At 35.8% G+C, this 19,245-nt stretch overlaps 1 protein-coding gene across 3 annotated transcripts in view; it reads right to left on the reverse strand.

Moving 5' to 3' along the window:
- Positions 1 to 19,245, reverse strand: part of LOC112457316 (acetylcholine receptor subunit alpha-like) — a 174,265-nt gene that overhangs the window by 151,796 nt on the left and 3,224 nt on the right. For all 3 annotated transcript variants that reach the window (XM_025020284.1, XM_025020282.1, XM_025020283.1), the window contains exon 2: positions 16,387 to 16,668. In XM_025020284.1, coding sequence (XP_024876052.1) covers positions 16,387 to 16,593 — 207 coding nt within the window. In that variant the 5' untranslated portion in view covers positions 16,594 to 16,668. The remainder of the gene's footprint in view (positions 1 to 16,386; positions 16,669 to 19,245) is intronic.

Genomic DNA, 19,245 nt, shown 5'->3' on the forward strand with positions numbered 1-19,245 from the left:
AATATTACGAATTACGAAGATAAAATTATATCCTCTGGAATTAGTTTTGGATAAAAGAGAACTTTATTTGGATGAAAAATTCAAATAAAAATTAATATGAAAATTAAAACGAGTAAATTAAAGTTACGCAAGTAATACACATAAATGGAAGAACTTTAATACGTTTCGGGAAGCTACGGACGCGTATGGAAATGCATCGTACTGAGTTGAGTACTTGAATGTCGACAGAGAAATACGTAGTTTCGAGTCGTAGAGTCGTAACGTCGTCGGTCGTACCATTATTAGCGAGCCATCGATGTAAGTTCGTTCGTCCAAGCGGTCTCCTAAAGTGCGCGGTGATAACACACTCGGAAGGGAACTCCGAAAGGGCCCTCAATCGTCGTAAATATCGAGATATGACGAGACAATCGTTCGACGGAGTGCGTCAATATCGGCTAGCTCTGGAGGCACTTTGGAACAAGGCACGTTCGAGCCCGATCTGCAAATTCCACCTCAACTACCGCCGCGGCCGCATCTCGCCATAACGTAACGCGTTTCGCTTCCGGGTGTTATCTCTCGCCGCTCGATGCACCGCGCGAATGCCTCCGGCCGTGTATGCACTTCGCTCTTTGGGAAAGCCGTTCCGCCAATCCGTCGTATTTCGCGCGCGTCGTTTTATTTGCCGCACGCGCTTACATCCGCGGCCGCGGAAATGTTTCGCCGCACGCGAAAAACTGAGATTGAAAGATATCAAACATCCGTCGATATTTCTGCTGCGGCGTAGTACAAACTCGAAAATTAAATTCCAAAATTGATCGAGAGAGCCGGGGAAATCACCGCCCCGCGCGCCGTGGAGTTAGCAGACAAATTGAATATTTTTGAATTATTCTTTTTTATATAATTTGGGAATCATTTAGGGAAGTTTAGGAAAATTGTTTAAACATTTGGGTAATAATATTTTTCTGTTATTAACAAAATTTTATCGAGCGTCAAGTTAGCAGATAGCGACATATGTTTTATGTTTACTATAAATGGAATCAATTGGAAATCATTTGGGGATGACATCTTTATTGTAATTTTTATTTGGGAAAAGTCGCTTTTTTGTAATTTAAATAAATCTTTGTATTAAAAACAAAAATAGAAATGCCTTAGGTCTCTTGGATAGAGTTGGGTAAAAAGGGCGAGAAATTTCAATGCAGGAAGCAGAAGAAATAAAACTCTGAAATCATGCGGCCAAACTATAAAAAACGATAACATTGGAACTGAATTGTCTACAAAGAATGAAAACCAAAAAAATTAAATTATTTCATCTTAGATGTGTGAAATAAATTGCTGTATTAACAAAGTTACATTCTCTTATGTTTTGTTTGTTTAACAGATTAAAGCTCTTAAAACGCATATTAAAGAATATGTTAAACAAATTGGAAAAAGTAAAACAGGATCACGATAACAGAATTATTACAAAAAGAAAAATATCAACTTGATGTCTGTGTCACGAATTTAACTAAAAAAAGATACAATTTTGAATCTCTAAATTGGAAATTTCTTCCGACTACAATTGGCAAATAATCATTCGATTATTGTTCGATTGTGACGATTTGACCATTGATTTTGGTCCGATTAATCGTCAAGACGTTAATAAACTTTGATACTTATATGTATTAAGCATCTCATTTTTAAATAATTTAAATTAACTTAAATTATTAAATTTATTGCGAAAAATATTACCTCAGCCAGGGTCCGAACCTGGAACCCCCCCCCCCCCATTCCGTGTAGGGCGTCGTACCAATTCGACCACTGAGGCATGTGGTAATATTTATCGCAATAACACACTAAACAATAATAAAATGGAGATACTGATATTTAAGTCGCGGTGTATAATTAAACCGAAAATACATTCGCCATTCCGTGTAGGGAAATAGGTCTTGGCCGGAAGAAATGAAAGTTTAATGGTTTATCACATTGTTGGCGAATTACGAATGTATTTTCGGTTTAAATTGGAAATGTACAAAAGGAAAGCATAGGTACAAAATTTTTTGTTTACAACTATGATTAATTGTGTAATTCTAAATACTAACAGTTGCAGCCTTTTTCTACGTCAGCAATAGTATTATATGCATCCAGGATTGGAAAGCTGGATACAATTTTCAAACATCAGTTCAACTTATTTAAGCAAGATCAAAATGTTCGACATTGTATTTGAAATATCAAACAATCGCGTAATTATAAGGCCAATAAAACCATAAAAGTATGTGAAGAAAATAATCATGAGTGCACACTACGACATACATTTGTAATTTGATAATCATATATTGATATTATTTCGCAATTACTGTTCTTCGCACTTTATGCTGTTTTATTATCTGTATTTTCAGACTTAGGAAACAAATCTCATCGATTGATGACCAGACACAATAAAGCAAAAAATACAAAATTTTCATTTTTGTAAGCTCTGTTTAACTAATTTAAAAACTATATAATATAAAACACCGTTTTCTGTAAATTAGTAATTTATTGCATATCCCCGTAGGGTTCGCAATCTAGTATCCTGTGGCGTTTTTTAGAGGGACACGTACCCAACCCTATCCAACTGCAACCTGTCTTTGGGCGTTTTTAAAGGGACGTACCCAACTCTATCCAAGAGACCTAAGGCATTTTTTATTTTTGTTTTTAATACAAAGATTTATTTAAATGACAAAAAAGCGACTTTTCCCAAATAAAAATTACAATAAAGATGTCATCCTCAAATGATTTCCAATCGATTCCATTCATAGTAAACATAAAACATATGTCGCTATCTGCTAACTTGACGCTCGATAAAATTTTGTTAATAACAGAAAAAATATTATTACCCAAATGTTTAAACAATTTTCCTAAACTTTTCTAAATGATTCCCAAATTATATAAAAAAGAATAATTCAAAAATATTCAATTTGTTTGCTAACTCTACGGCGGTGGGGAAATCTACCGTTTCGGACTGTCAAAGCGTTACATTGTCATTTCTGGTATCCTTGATCTCCTCGGTATCCCCAGTATATATCCCCGGTATCCTTGAAAGAATCCTTCAATTCTCTCGCTTTGCCGGCGTTCCCTCAACCCTTTTCGGTTCTACTTTACGTTCTCGATAACGCGTCAGGGTTGTCGAGGAACTTGTCATGAGTGATGGCAATGCATCGATATACCTGTTTTAAATTGAATTTCGAAAAGCGGCTCAAATATCGAGGACACGGACTCGTTTTTGTTTGTACTCTCCGTGCGAAATGTCTTGAGACTTTGTCTAGCTCAAGAAACTGTTGAAAATACATCGTCCATCCCAAAGGGTTACTTATCTTACCGCAGCGACAAGATGAGTAAGCTTTCGATCGTATTTTCAATTTAAACACTTATCTTTGTAAACGTCACTCATTTTACATGTATAAATATTCAATTTGCAAAATGTTTTACAGTAAAGTAATGATATCTGTGGCATTTAAATTAATTTCGTTTCCCCCCGAAAGCAGTTACAAAGCAATGCTTTAGCTGCTAACGTGAAAGCTGCTAACATGAAAGGAAGGATTCACGGATTACCTTCTCGTTTATTTGTCGAAGGCTCATAGCAGAATATAGATAATATGATGTACATATCCTCGAGCAACATAATACTGCCGTGCAAATATAAACGGTGGCAGAAGGATTGGTACAAGTTAATTAACAGAACGTTGTTAATGTTTTGCATACAGACGTATGTGGTAGAATGTTTTTTCCGAAATAAACAAGGTAAAATTCATTACATAAATTATACAAGAATGGTGCTTGACAATATGATGTAGGATATATAGATAAAACGGCAAATAAATCGAGTATAAATGAGATAATATGTAAATTAAATAATAAAACATGACAGATAGTAATATTATGTGTCAAATTGTTTTAATAATTTGTGTGTTTAAAATAGAGAGATTGCTTCCGTTTGTACAATATATAGCATAAACATACAAATGTGATGGAAATTACATCACAACTGAACAGTAAACTGGATAAAAATAATGTGAAAACAAAGTTTGTTATTTTTCGTGAAGAAAAGTTGATTGTTTTCCATTAAAATATTAGTAATTATTATGATCCTTCATATTTAATCTCCCTCTTCAGTAAATATTCATGCAGAAAAAGCCACAAGGGAAATATCGTAAAACAACGTGCCAAAATTGAAGTGCATTAATTTAACAAACAAACTGTATATCTTAAATCGATTAATTAATGAATAAAATTACTTTTTATCCGAGTTCCAAACACGCTCGTAATAAAACAGGAAACAAAATTTTATAGAGTCATTGTTTCGTTTTTACCCAGACTTTTTACATAACTTTATTTACTATCGCGACCCTAATCAGGTTTACTTTTCTTTCTACCTGAGCGTGGATTCTTTTTTAGCGAGAAAATGACGTCCCCTTCTTTTCTCATCACGCCTCAGTCATAAGATTCTTCCTATCTGACACCCTTAGAACGTTAGAGCAACCTGATGGTACACCCAGCTACTTCTATGGAGCGTAACGAAACATTTCAAGGGCAATTTCCCGATGAGTTTTACTCATTTCTCTTTTTTACTCCCTCAAGACACGTAGAGCGCCTTCGGGAAAACTGCATAGTGGAATTTTCAGAGTAACGTATGTATCCGACTGCTCTCATAAATTCTACTAGTAACCGATTTTATATCGTCATATATCTTTGCCGCAACTTAAATATGCGAATATTATTAACGCTTATCTCGCGATATTAGTCAATAAAATCCATATTTTTTATTTTTATTTCTATACGATATTAAATAATAAATTTGCACTTATACAAAACTACACTCAGAGAAATAAATGATCGGACAATTTGTTCAAAAATTAACAAACGGATAATCCGATACTTTTAATCGGAATTATGAAAAGCCGATCAAGATTAGAATAATGTCCAATCAATGATGGCCGGATATCATTGATAATTGATCGGTTTTTTAATTATTCCGATTGAAAGTGTCGGATTGTCCGTTTGTTAATTTTTGAATGAATTATCCGATCATTTAGACCTGGATTTTTTTCTCAGTGTAGCATGCCCTGCCGGGCTTCGCCCCGGAGAACATGTGTATTAAGACACGCAAATAGAAATTAGAAAAACCGGTTTCAAAAAAACCGGTAACAAAAAACTATACATATACAGCTACATGTGGCTGTAGGTCGTTGGTTAATGAGAAGTAAAGAAATATGTTGTGTTCTAACAATGTTTTTTTTTCTGAAATATAGCTATAGATTGTCAGGTAGTGAGAAGTAAATTACTAATGTGACTGTAGATCGTTAAGTAGTGGGCAGTAAAGAATTATGCCATGCTCTAACAGGTGCTTTTTTTTAAATATACACCATTTTAAATGGATATTCGTATTTACATTGGCATTTAAACATTGCACATAATATATCAATCAGTTATAGTTATAATATGGATCTCTTTGCGCAATGTCAAAGTTAGGAATCACTTGATTTGTCTTTTTAATCATATGAGAAAGCGAGTAAGAAACATACAATTCATGAGTAATTATTTGTTTCGCTTATATTCTGAATCCTGGCTTGGTAGCAAATGAAGGATGCACTTAGCAGTTGTCAGCTATGTGACGGTTTAACATCTTCCGAAAGACGGAACCCAGTTTCTCCGCACGAGAGTCCTCCCGTTAATTTCTCCGCGCGGAAAGGTGCAGTTTAGAATATTGAAATTCCTGTGATCAAGTGGACTCGAACCCGGTTCTTCGTAGTTACGAGTCTGGCGCTTTATACCACTAGACCACACTGCCATCTTCACACATTCAAAAAGTGAATATATTCATGTTATTTTTATATGCTAACGAGATTTAGGTTTCGCAAATTAATTACATAAGACGAACGTTTCTCGCCAGTGAATCCGCAGGAGAAAATGCCTGAATTTTGGTTACTTAATTCTCACGTAATTAGAAAGCGAAGTAATCAACTTCACCGTCAGATCTCTTCTATACCGGGTAGGTATTAATACCATTAGACAGCGTTACAATATAATATGGTCCAAACAGGCGAGCTGCTACGGGGTGCGCCACATTAATTACAAGCCCAACATTATTCATATAATCAGAAACTTTACTTCTGGAGCGAGATTAACTTAATTACGAGTAACAATGCGGCCTCCAATTTTAATAATTTATTTAATTAATAAAAACTATGTTTTGTGTTTTGTAATTAAAATACTTTAAATACGCACGACGTGAGTCTGATGAGTCTGGACATTCTCATTTTTAATTCGCTTAATTTTTACAACGTGAAAAATGTGTGCTAATTTAAAAGAGTCATAATTTTTAAGCTCTTAATGTCTGCCGTAACGCATAACATGTAACGTGTGTGTGTGTCTGAAACTTTTATCAAACATTTTACCCTCCTCGTCCAACGGACTTGCATTAAGTGCAGTTGATTTAGCACTTCGCGGTGAAATTCGGATCTCAACTTTGGGAAACGCCAAACAACTGCTATGCAGCAAACATAGTAAACGTGGCTGCTCGTATAAAGCACAAACCGACCGACGTCGGTTGAGCTTCGGTTGCATTGCAATTTGTTTACTGATGCTTTTGCTACAATTTAGTTAGAAGCTTCTATTTGCAATAACAAATAACAATAAAGTTTCGGCACAACGTGAAATTTACCTCGAAAACTGATCATCTTCGAATTGAATAATTCAATTCATATAAATTGAATAATGTATGTAATGTTATGTATTATAGTACATACAAATTAGTAAAAATCGAGTCAATTATCGTTTATGAATTAAACGAATATATATAATAAATTTTAAATATTATTTTAATTATCAATATATTTCAATATTTATTATAAAGTTACATGAAAATTTATCCCTGATATTTAAAGATTAATAATTGTTTTAGCAAATAACTTGCGTTAATATATTTATATTAATTTTGTTAAAGTAAATGTTCTTTATTTGCAACAGAATTTTAATCTTTAATAAACAAGACATTAATAGGATCTCGCAAAATATGTCGATAATCGACGGGGACAGCAATTTTGTCGCATCTTCAATAAACTGTAATATAATATTGTTAGTAGACAACGTTGATATTGCCGCAATTTCAAACTGAAAGCCGCTACGTCGATCGCATAATCGACAGCTTCCGTTTTCGTATTAAATCGCGAGTCGCTTAAGACTCAGCGAGTTTGAAAAAGTTGTTCGTCGGATGACGAAGTTATCGGTCCCAGCTTATAAAAACCCGTTTCTTAAATGCTTTGTTCGCAAAATAATTCCAAAGACGCGTGTTTCAAATTGATAAATAAATTTTGTGTTTTTAAAATACTTAAATAAATTTTGCATATTTTTTAATCAGTTTGGAGTTTATTTTCCTTTAAAAAAGAAATAAATATGAAAATACTTTTTCTAAATAGTTGAATTATAGTTCAATGACAATTAGAAATAAAAGCTTTTTCATAATTTAAGTTATGTGGGTATCAAAATCTTACTCTGTTTAATTTCGAGCAGATTTGTTGTATAACAAACTTTTGATTTAAAACTTAATTTAAATATGTTAAAGAAAAGTCAGCTTTAAATTGATCGAAGTCTACGATGTTTCAAATATTTCAATACTTCTGAAAAAGAGAAGGAAAGGAAAGGGGCACTCTGCGTATAAAATATTTCGCCGATGATTTAAAAATAATTTGGTACAACTTGATTGCATTACTTATCTCACTTTTTTCTTTTATACATTGTAAAGTTATATTAAGACGTTTATTCGTTCGTTAATTCTGTTCACGGTTTACCTCCATCCACTAGATGGATCTGAGGATTCTCGTAAATAGTCATGGAACACAGGTGCAAGTGTACACGGTTCATTTATCGTGCGGTTAATGACGGCCGTCGGGAATTTCAGTGCGCTGCGCGCTGGCGGGAATCCCGGTGGATTTATCCTTTAATGATTCGCGTCTAAATTAATTGAGAACCGTCGAGGCGTCTGGTCGCATACCGATGGATGGCTCTTATGTTCGCGGTTTACGAGAATGAGCTCGGGGTTTCGACTTTCGTATCAATCCTCCGTGTAACGCGAGAAGGATCCCTACGCGAACGCGATCAAATGTATTTTCGATTCGATACTATTCGCTATTCCTGCGGGAACACGAAGCGCTGGGAGACGCCGCGTATTTCCCGACGAAGGGCTGATTTCGAAATCGACTTTGACCATTTGAAATTACGGGTAATACGATATCAGTTTATGAGCACCAGATCTTTCTTTAAAAAAAGAACGAAAAAAAGTCTCGCCACTCAAGACTTATTGGGATTTGCTTTCCAAAACGCGAAGATTGATACAAAATCGATTTTCTGATATTTATATCGTCGAAACACCAGGAAGGTATAAAAAGAGAATTACGGAATAAGAAGAGCATAGCCGATACGCTCAAATATTACGATATTTTACTTTATTACCACGTCAATATACACAAAGCAAAATAGTAAAAAGTAAAAACTGAAATAATTGGTAGTTGATAATAGAACATATTTAGTTATAAAATCAATAAATAAAATAATTAAAAGCTGTCATCGTAATAATGCAATAAGCCAGGAAGGAGGATCGATGATAGAAATTCGAATTGGGAAGATATGTATGTTCGCCGCCCTTCCGAAGGAAACGGTGAACCAGAAAGCTTATAGGACTTTCTCGTGACAAATCGTCGGCGTTCCGGAAATGCACGGTCGCATTTGCGATACTCGCGAGGGCACGTATACCGGTGGAGAACTTTCGCCATAAACATTGCTCATTCGAGCGACGTATACTGAAAGCCCTACTTGTTTATATTTCCCCGGGCATTCCACCGTTTTCCTCTACATAACCGTCCCTTTTGCTCGCGTCTTGTCACTTTTTCGTATCTTCCTCTCTTTAATCAGCATTGGCTTTAATATGATTGAAACTTGTTTTTAGTGCCGTAGTAATATAAAGATGTCCCAGAGACTTTTTACTCTTGACTACGGATTCTCTACCGGATTTCTTTCTTGACGACAATTCGATTGGCTCTGCCATCGTTTTTTCAGATTTTCTTAATTAAATCGAGTCTTTGCAAAGGCGGAGTGCACTTGACATTAGTCGAAAAATAAAATTTCGTTACTACTAAATTTAATTTTGTTATCAACTATATATATTTAATTCGTCAAGGAATAATCAGCTTCGTTTCTTCGAACAAAAATAGATATTTAAAATTGGACCGCGAAAAAATTGAGACAACGCTAGACGTTCGCAAAAATATCGCTTCTTTATTGACGCGGTCGTAGCAGACGCGAGTCTGTATAGCCGCCGCATATTTGCAACTTCAACTCAAAGTTTCGGGATCGTGCCAAATATCAAAGCGAATGCATCAGGCACGATATAACGAGGCCTTCGGCGCGTCGTTATGAATACCAAAGCAGCGGACGCGACTGGCAAACGCCACGTTGATACGGAAGAGTTCGAGCGTTGGATCGTGATAAAGGGCGACATACGCCCTTCGTAATGCAGATAAGAGAGCCTTGCGACCACGTAAATTAGTTATCGTGTGTCATCTCTACGATTTAACGGACGCAAATTTTTCGAAACGGTTGTTCGTAACGCGAAAATTACTGCGCCCCGTTGCACAAACGTTTCATCAAAGTTCTTACTCATGAACGCAGAATTAATGCGTGTAAACGCTATCGAGTCGACAACATTTACATTCGCGCAACCGAACGAAAATTTAATTAAGATAACACGCGACGGCAGGCGGGAAACTTTAGAAATTTGCGGGATGTACATAACGCAACGTAATTTTGACAGGGTGACGATATCGTTTTAGTAATCAATACGACCAGCCCGATGAACACGCGTCACGCTCGAATCAACGCACCGTCATTCCAACAATATCCGCTTAGCCTCAATAACGGACAGGGATACGTGCTCTCTGCAATTGTAATCCTGATTACATATATTAACCGCGAAAACAGAATTTAATTTCGAAACGCGTAAAATGCGACACGAATATATACATATATAAATTTTCTTGCTTTCGCGCACAATGCAACCGGATGACTGCAGCGGACAACAAGCGCGGCTTGATTTACGTGACGACATTAAAACGATACATTCATATACTCGTATGTGCGCAGGTAGGTACTCCCGTATGCAAATTTCTCGCGTACATATCGGCAGGTAGCGGGTAATTTATAAATTTATGCGCGACACATAAATCGAATGGCCGAGGTAACGACGACGCGACGATGAAATTATCTCGTTTATGTCGCGTATCATCCGATCGTGTGTACGCCGGCGGACAATGGCCGTCTTTTTTTTTCTAACACACGCCGCTGAACATTGTGCCTGGTGGCTCCCTTTTGATAACATTTTGATAACATTAATGCACGCGAGCGCACGGGAGATATGAGCGACCTTTATGTTGTGCCGCGTCAATCAATCCTCGTCGGCGTGAAATCATTACTCTTCACGCCACGACTAATTAATTTTAACCCCCTCTCGATCGAGCTATTTTTGCGAAGAATGCGCGATTGTACGCGAGAATAATTATTGCGCGCCGTTCGCGCGACACGAAATCGCTCGGCGCTTGATCCCGTCGCGCGCGTTTCAATTCTCTCCCCGCGAGGAAAAATCTAAAAGTCGATAATCTCCAATCGCTGGCGAGGCGCCGGCGATTTAACGTTGAAATTTCCGGAACAATCATCATCACTTCGGGACTCAAAGTGGATGGATCGCCGCCTTGCCCCGTGGAGGCCTTCGTAATACGCTTTAATGAACTCTAATGGAATCCAATCGGCAATCCTCGAGAACTTGGAGCCGCCCCGTGCCGTGCCAACACGTTCGCGTTCGTGTCGGTAATACCTTCGCCATATATCGCAGTGGTGCAGCGCAAAGTGCACTGGTTATGATAGATCGTCTCGACAATATGGAGGCAGAACATCATATATACGCGTGATATCTAAGACGGGATCGTAAATAGTAATACGTATATAGATGGTAGCACGCGTAAGCACACGTGTTATACATATGTATATATGCGTTATCGTATCCGCACTTATTTGCCAGTACACGAAATCCAAAGATTTTTGTGCTACCTCTTCCAATTAGCGCTCTTTGCGGTCTTATGTTGTTTTTCCTGCTATACTACAAGGTACTCCGAAAATTCACTAAGATATTTAATTAGATGAGATTTCATGGCTTATAACGTTTAAGATTTACTTTAAATAATGTATTGGTACTTAGTGAAATATGGATTTTACATTATTCATTTATTTTTAAAAGTCTTTTAATTCATCGATTGCATTCTGCGGGGAATTTTATCTTTAATACTGACCAAAATTAATTAGAGATAAATTAATTATTATTAAAGACAAAAGTCATCCATTATTCTTTTATTTCCTATAATTTAATTAGAAAGTTAATTAACGATATAATAGCCAAGGGGAGCATACATAATCTCAAAATAATAATTTCAATTAAATTTTTATAATAGAAGTAATAAAAATAAATCAGGCATTAATTCATTTTAGCTTAAGTGTTTAAGTGTGTCGAAGAGTAATCGTTAATTATCGAACATTCGCATGCACATATCCACAAAACGCGGATATTCCATAATAAATTATGAAAAGTTATTTTACTCAATTCTTTACTAGTTATTAATTTTAAAAATAAATCAGTCTAAAATAATGTATTCTAATTTTTAAACAACTGTTCTTTGCTTTTATTAATAATTTCTTTAAAGTTAGAACTTTTACGATTCTAATCTTTTATTTGCACAAGGAAAAATAAATAACGAGATATCTTTAAGAGAAAGAGAGAGTTTTGTAAGAATGCGATGCATCTTCCTCGCTCGCCGCTTCATTTGATACAAATGGAAGAATTCCTCCCCGCGAGAAGATGCGGCTGACGTCGAATGAAACTTTCACGAGGTTCTATAAAAGCACAAGGAATTCTCGAGACGTCGGCCAGGAATGCTCATGGATCTGGCAGCGTTGATGGATATGCCTCTTAAGCCCGATAAAATCGGATGCAATGACGTCCACGCTTATTTCGCCGTTCTTTCTAGCTTCCACCCATTTCTCCGTCTTCCGTTAACTTTTAGCAGCCTTCTTCCGCGCGCGATTTCGCAAGCCCCACGACTCTCGCAAGCCCCGGCACCGGAGAAAATTGGCGGAGCGCCTTGCAGGCGCTTGTAAAGCTCAGGCTATCCCGAGAAAATGAGAACTCGCGTGATCGCGCTTTGATCACGCAAGAAACCGCGGTGCTGATCGAACGCGGCGTGAAAGCATCCATCAGTGACTCGTGAGATATGGCAAAGTATCGATTCGATGCCGTGCACGAGATTGTACCCGCAACGATGGCCGCCGTTATGTTGAGGCTAAACTACCTTTTCGGTAAGGTCGACAAACTGAATCTTAAGATGATGGTTTTTTTTCATCATTTAATATACATGTCTGTTCTAATTCTCGGATTAATCATTAATCATTAATGACTTATGAAATAAAATGAAATTGTTTCTTAACATTTGACGTAGTGTGGCTACACATCTTCCAAAGCGATTATTATACATTCGGGTAGAACAGCAAGTCACAATAAAGTCAAAACAACTGCAAAATGACAATTTTTGGTCATTTTACCATCATTTTGACGTCATTTTGATTTTGTTGTGACTTTCTGTTCTACCTGGATAAGACTTCGTATATTAACTTCAATCTCATCAACAACTTGTATTCCATTTTTGCTTCCTCTTTCGTGATGAGGAACGAAAGTAAAGAAAGAAATATTTCTTGACTATAATTGCATTCTATTTTGGAAAAGTCAAAAGTCTATAATGGATTTTGGATATTGCAATTTGTAGTTGTATTGCAATTTGTTTATAATACGCGGGACTTTATAACTTAAAGCCGGTTAGATTTTAGTGCGGCGCATGCAAAATTCCGTTAACATAATGTATGCTTCGTATAACATGTGCTTCGTATAAAATTTTACCTCGAAAGAAGCCGCGCTCGCAGTTTTCGCGCGCAGTCGACAGTAGCATGAAAGCCCCCACATTTTACAATGTTAGCGGTCGCATAAATTGCCATATAATTATGCGCTGCGCGTGGATCTTCTGGTTCGGGAAATATAATTACGGGCAGAATGAGTCACGCGTGGAAATTCCTGTGACACACGCGCATAATTACCGGGTCTATAAGTCCGGCAGAGAAGGACTTCACAGTAGATTTACCGAGTTCCGGCATTAAGTCAAACGGCTTCCCGTACATCCAATTGTAAAAGCAAAATGCGAGAATATCCCTTTCCGCGAATTACATTTGCGTATGACTGAAATTGCGCTTCCGGAAGGGAGCAAGGAGTCACGAGGAGTCACGCAAATCGACTGTGGAGGTTTGACTAATTTGAGAATTATTATACCAGGAATAAATTCCTGATGAGTTTTCTCTCCAAACGAGTTCTTATCTTATGTTCTGAAGCAAACTGTTCCTACTATAACATTGATTGAACGTTAAGCAAATCCTATTGTTAGCCAAATTACAGTTACTTTTTTAAAAAATATGCAGTATTTGTGGAAGTATATTCTGCATTATGTAAGTATTGTTTTAATAACGTTATTAATATTAATATTAATAATATTAATATTATTAATTTTCCAGTGGGCGCGTGAAAATTTGGAATCTAAAAGGACGCATGAGACGCAATTTACTAGTAATATTAATTATTGTTAATATTAATATATATATATATATATATATATATATTAATTCCCCAGTGAGGGAGTGGGATGTATTTTACACTCTGCATGGTTTATATTATATAAATATTAAACCAATTAATATTTTTTGTTTTCTGTTTAATATTATTTATTGTTGTACATATCTTAATTTAAAGCATATTAAGAGGTTAAAACTTTAATTTTAATTTTTTTTATAATAATCGGTTCTGTATTAAAATGAGTTTAAACCTCTCATGTTTAACAAGCTGTTGTGAGGTGTAAAATACACGCTTACTGGAGAGTTAATTTTAATATTAATAACTTTAATATTAATAATATTAATATTAATAATGTTATCTAATACTACTAGTTTTTTTTACATATAAAGCGATATACAACGTAGAGAAACATTAAAGACAGATTGAAAACAAAAGCAAACTCTTTTTTATATTCTTTCGTGAATTAATTCATTTCTTCACGCGTAACATTAATGAAATCGTAACTTGCGTTTTAAAAGACTAGGACAGTCCAAATATTACTAAAAATTTGCCGGTGAGTCGTGACGTTGATTGTGTATCTTGTTCGGTCTTTCCGATGGGAGTTCCCGCAATCGTTAGTCGACAATTTCAAGAAATTGCTGTCCCAGTGTACATTTTCACAAGACTGAAATCGTGACATTATTCTTCACGGCTATGAAATGGATGCGTGGTGTTACGTCGAATATATTACTAGCGGTTCTGTGTATCCGCAAATTTTTCGCCGGGTGGTTTACGAAAAACTTTTAGCTCCCCTATGAAATGTTTTATTGCCCGTTTTATTGCTTGTTTTTGTACGTCGCGATAAGCTCTCGTGATATTACATGTTACATATATCGAATTTGTACGTCCGGATGACCGAAATATGAAGAAAGGACTATATTGATACTTCGCGCACATTGATCCTCAGAGTTTCAATTTTTTTCTTTTTTTCTAAAATTCCACAAATTTTAATTTAATTTTTAAAATATATTTGTTTTTATTTGCCTAGTATTACTTTAATGTATTAAAAAAGGTAGACTTAAGAAATCTGTTCGCTCTTTCATGTAATATAATTTTCTATTGGAAAGACACATAACTAATAGATCATAAATGCACTTGACAAAACAATTTATCAAATATCAATATTAAATCGGCGACTAATTTCAACAGATTTCAGAGAGAGAGGCGCAACTTAATAGCGTAGCTAATTAGTTTATGCACGTGTTATTAACCGTAAGTGCTTTGTTGCCAAACAGATATAGGAGTTAATCGTATAGATATGAACTTCTGGCAGAGTTACGGAACAAGAAGATATTCCCTGATTCTCATTATACGTTTGCCGTCGTGTATTGCCCTAATGATAAGCAAGTGTAACACTATATGCTGCTTGTTGATTGATTTTACAATTTACATAATTTGTTATGATATAGCTTAAGCTACTAAGTATTATATTAGATATCATTACTTGTACAAAATTTTAAATATCACAAATCTTTTTGTAAAATTAATTAAGAGAGACCTTTAAATATTATTTATTTTGACTATTATTTTTCTCGCGATTATTGGATACAATTATTGATTTTATTAAAATATTATATATTATAATACAATATAATTATATTATTATATATAGTATTATTAATAATAGTGTAGTCTATAATAATTAATAGGATCTTAAATGATGCTTTTAAAAGTCTTTATCCATACTCCACAATTTTGCGAGGCACAATCATAACTAAAATTTCGTCAAAGTTCAACTAAGTAATTATTCCAATTACTCAAGTTTCGTGCCATTTTCATTTGCGACAATTTGGATTTCTATAGTAGTTTCTACGGGAGCATCTTAACCTGAATCGCAAATTAGCCATTCTAAAATGTCCGTAGACTTTATAAGCTATTGATTTTATAATAGCTGTAACACGCACTTTAATACTTGCACAAGTTTAACCGTCGTCTTGGAGACTATGCAATATCAGCAAAGTTTGAAGACACTTTATACAGATACTTTGGATATAGATAATCATTACCGCTTGGTAGAAGTAGAAGAAATTATACATAACGTTCTTTATTCTTCTACGATCAAGCCAAAGGAGAATTTGTGGCTAAACATAGCAAGGATTAAATAAATAAAATAAAATTCTTATAAAAAAATTAAAATTATGTTATAAAGTATCTTTATAACAAATTTTATTTTACAATTTACGCTTATCTTTTTTACTCTTTAAACAATTTCTGTATTGTGAAAATTTTTATATTCTCATTTTTTATAACAAATTATTGATTTTTTAATTATTGTTTATATTGTATTCTTAAAAGGTAATTAATTGCCGCTAATATAGGTTCGCTGAAAATCTTTAAAATACTACTTTAAATATATTTTGATTGATGACAAATATACTTGTCAATTATTGTACCAATTGTTTATGATCATTTCTATGATCAAAATATGGCTAATAAATAATAATCGTCGACTATTGTATTGTGGCAGACTCTTTAATCATACATGTCAATGGCGTAATAAAATTGTCGAGCATGCTCGTGATAGATATTGAATTATAGCCCCCCATATAATAATTATGTCAGCAATCGAACTTTATTGAATTTTTATTGCAGAATATTTTTCAATTTTTCAACAATTTTTAACTTTCAAAGAAACGCTCACTTACCACATCGATGAGCTGCGAGAGCTTAAGCTTGATGCATACGCGCAGCACGTCCGAGGTGTTCACCACGGGACGCACGAGTTTGTTGTAGTTGGACAGCAGATCGTCGTAGAGGCGTTTCGCGTCCGGATTCCCGGCAACGGCTCCGTGAACGACCAGCGCCGAGAGGAACCATACGCGCAGCGTTTCCCCGATTATGGGGGGCATCATGGTCCCCCGATTCCTCCACCGTGAACGACACGTCCGGCCCCTTTGTACCCTCTTTCGGCCACGCAAATCACGTATCTATGTGAGAAGATGTAAGTCAGCCGCTGTGTTTTTCTCTCGACATTTGCGCGACATGAGCACCGCTTGGGAACATCTTAATCACATGCTAATTTTATTATTTATCGTTAGAATAAATTACAGTGCGATGTAATTTACACACAATATTCTATCATTGATTTTTACTCTCGGAAATTAATTAGCATTCTTAATAAAATTCTTAAAATTCGTATCTTTCCCAGCTCGTTAATTAATTCTCGGATTAAACTTCTTTACAATTAGTTCCAAGTGTATCTTATTACTCAGGAAAATTTTCAAATTTAATTAAAGAGTTGTGAGGAAAAAATAGGGCTTTTTGTCGAATTTTAAGAAAGAAGTTTACAAAATAACCCCAAATTGTTCAAGCGCCGCAAGAGGATGCATAAATCCTGATATACCATGTTATACTAACACACAAGCGAAACTTCAAGTTAAGCCGCTGTGTAGTTACACCTTGCCAGGTGCATACTATATACTTCGTTACGTCCAATTCCCGGTGTACAGTATACCATAGACTGCGAACGGTACAACTTGGTCCGCGGGCGGATTTATGGGTGCAAGTAACGAGTTCAACCCTCTCTCTTCTTCCCTCGCTTTCCCCATCCCCGAGAGTCGTGCAAAAAAATTTCGTTGCTTTGAATATAAAAATAATGTCGTTCAGTGTAAAATGTACATTTTTGCCTGAAATTTAATTTTTAAAACTGTTATTCTTTTGATTCTTGCCTTTTGTTCTCTCGCTAAAGCTACAAAATGTTCGTGGCCGCGAAAGGTTTACTCGCTTTGCGATGAATATTACAAACTTGCAGAGTAATACGAAATGCGATGGTAATCTCAATCCCCGACGTAACTATACGGTGATACGAGCAGTAAACCGGAAGCACGACGGCGAAACGATCCTGTGATCCCGAACCGCGATGCGTAACGACGTTAAAGTGTTCGGATGGAATCGGGCCGATTAACGGTGAATCGACACTTGGCATAGTGCGGGCGTTGATTTTCGACGCGCATTAGAGCGTTAATTCGACGACTGCAAATCGCGCGCCGTCATTGATCGAGAATTGATCGCACACTTCGGAAATTGTGAGGCACTTTACGCGGGCATTTCGTCCGTTTCGACCGGAGTATTAACGGAGTCCAAACGAATAGAACGGTCAACCGCGTTATTACGCGACGATTTCATCGCGAATGCCACGATTAAGCGAGTTAACTGACCAATTTTAAACTCGGATGAAACGAATTTAGTCTTTTTTCTTTATTACGTAAACAAGGATGTTATTATGACAGAATTGCAACGATTACAGTAAATTCATGCTCGCGCGCGCGATGCTCGCTTTTAACGCTTTTAACATTTTATTATCAAGAAAATGATGCGATAAAGAATTATCTGAAGGAAGTTTGATTTGCAACAAATAGAGAGATAATTTTATGTTCTGTAAATTTTTCGAGTTTAACCTTTAAACGCACAATTTTTCGTAGCATTCTGAGTACTTTTAAAATAAATAATTAGCTTCTGGATTTTCCCATCCAGAAAGGCCAGAGAAGATTCTTTCGGTGTGCAAAGCCGAGAGTTTTTGAATTTCATAAAGGAGAGTATTGAAAAGTCACTTTGCATATATGCAAAGCTGCGCATTTAAGTTAGACTTATACAATTTACTAATGTAACGTAAGTAAATAGCTTGTTCAATACGTAATAGTTTTCATTTTATTTTACATTTTACAAAATGATATCTTAACATAATTATTTTGTAATTACTACGGATAATGTCCGTGGGAATGTTTGCGATTATAAATTAATTATTATGACAAAACTAGAGAGAGAGAGAGAGATCTGGTCTATTTTCTACTCTCCACATCTCTACATACTCTCAAGACTTTTGTATCCTGAGATAAGAAAGAGCACGAGTTTATATGCGCATTTACCTAATACCATTATGCAACAAAGTTACTAAGCGAGATAATAGAACCGCCAGTGAAACAATATTTTAAAAGCTTCCGTACTTTCCGCAAAATTTTTTCTATTTACAGAGGAGACAACCGGCGCCGAGATGTCACTTCTATGTAACTAGTATAACAGATGCTTAACCCAAATACAGTTCGCTTAAACTTTCTGGTCCACTTTCAAAGAAAATATTTAAAAATCTAAGTAACCTCAATTTAGACACTTATATATGATAGATAGCCTCATTCCCTCCCTCTCTCTCTTGTATAAAAAAAAATTTTTTTAATTTGCAAATAACAGTGGGCTTATTATTAACGCGGTCATATTTGAGCCAAGCGTTAAATTACCTATCATTGCTGCAAATCGGACTTTTTATATGAAACAAGCATGATCGGATTATATCGAATTGTTATTCTGAAATTCTTGCCGCTATTGTTTGAATCGATTATAAGCAGTTCCTTCCCCGTTAGGTGAGCGACTTCGAGACCGTAACTCATGTCCATGTCGACGCAGTCGTTGTGGCCGATACGCGGGTATTAACGACGAGAATTTACGTGAGTACATACGCCCAGCGAGAGAGAGAGAGAGAGAGAGAGAGAGAGAGAGAGAGAGAGAGAGAG

The sequence above is a fragment of the Temnothorax curvispinosus genome, unplaced genomic scaffold, assembly GCF_003070985.1.
Source record: "Temnothorax curvispinosus isolate PA1 unplaced genomic scaffold, ASM307098v1 QBEX01007734.1, whole genome shotgun sequence".
Taxonomy (NCBI): Eukaryota; Metazoa; Arthropoda; class Insecta; order Hymenoptera; family Formicidae; genus Temnothorax; species Temnothorax curvispinosus.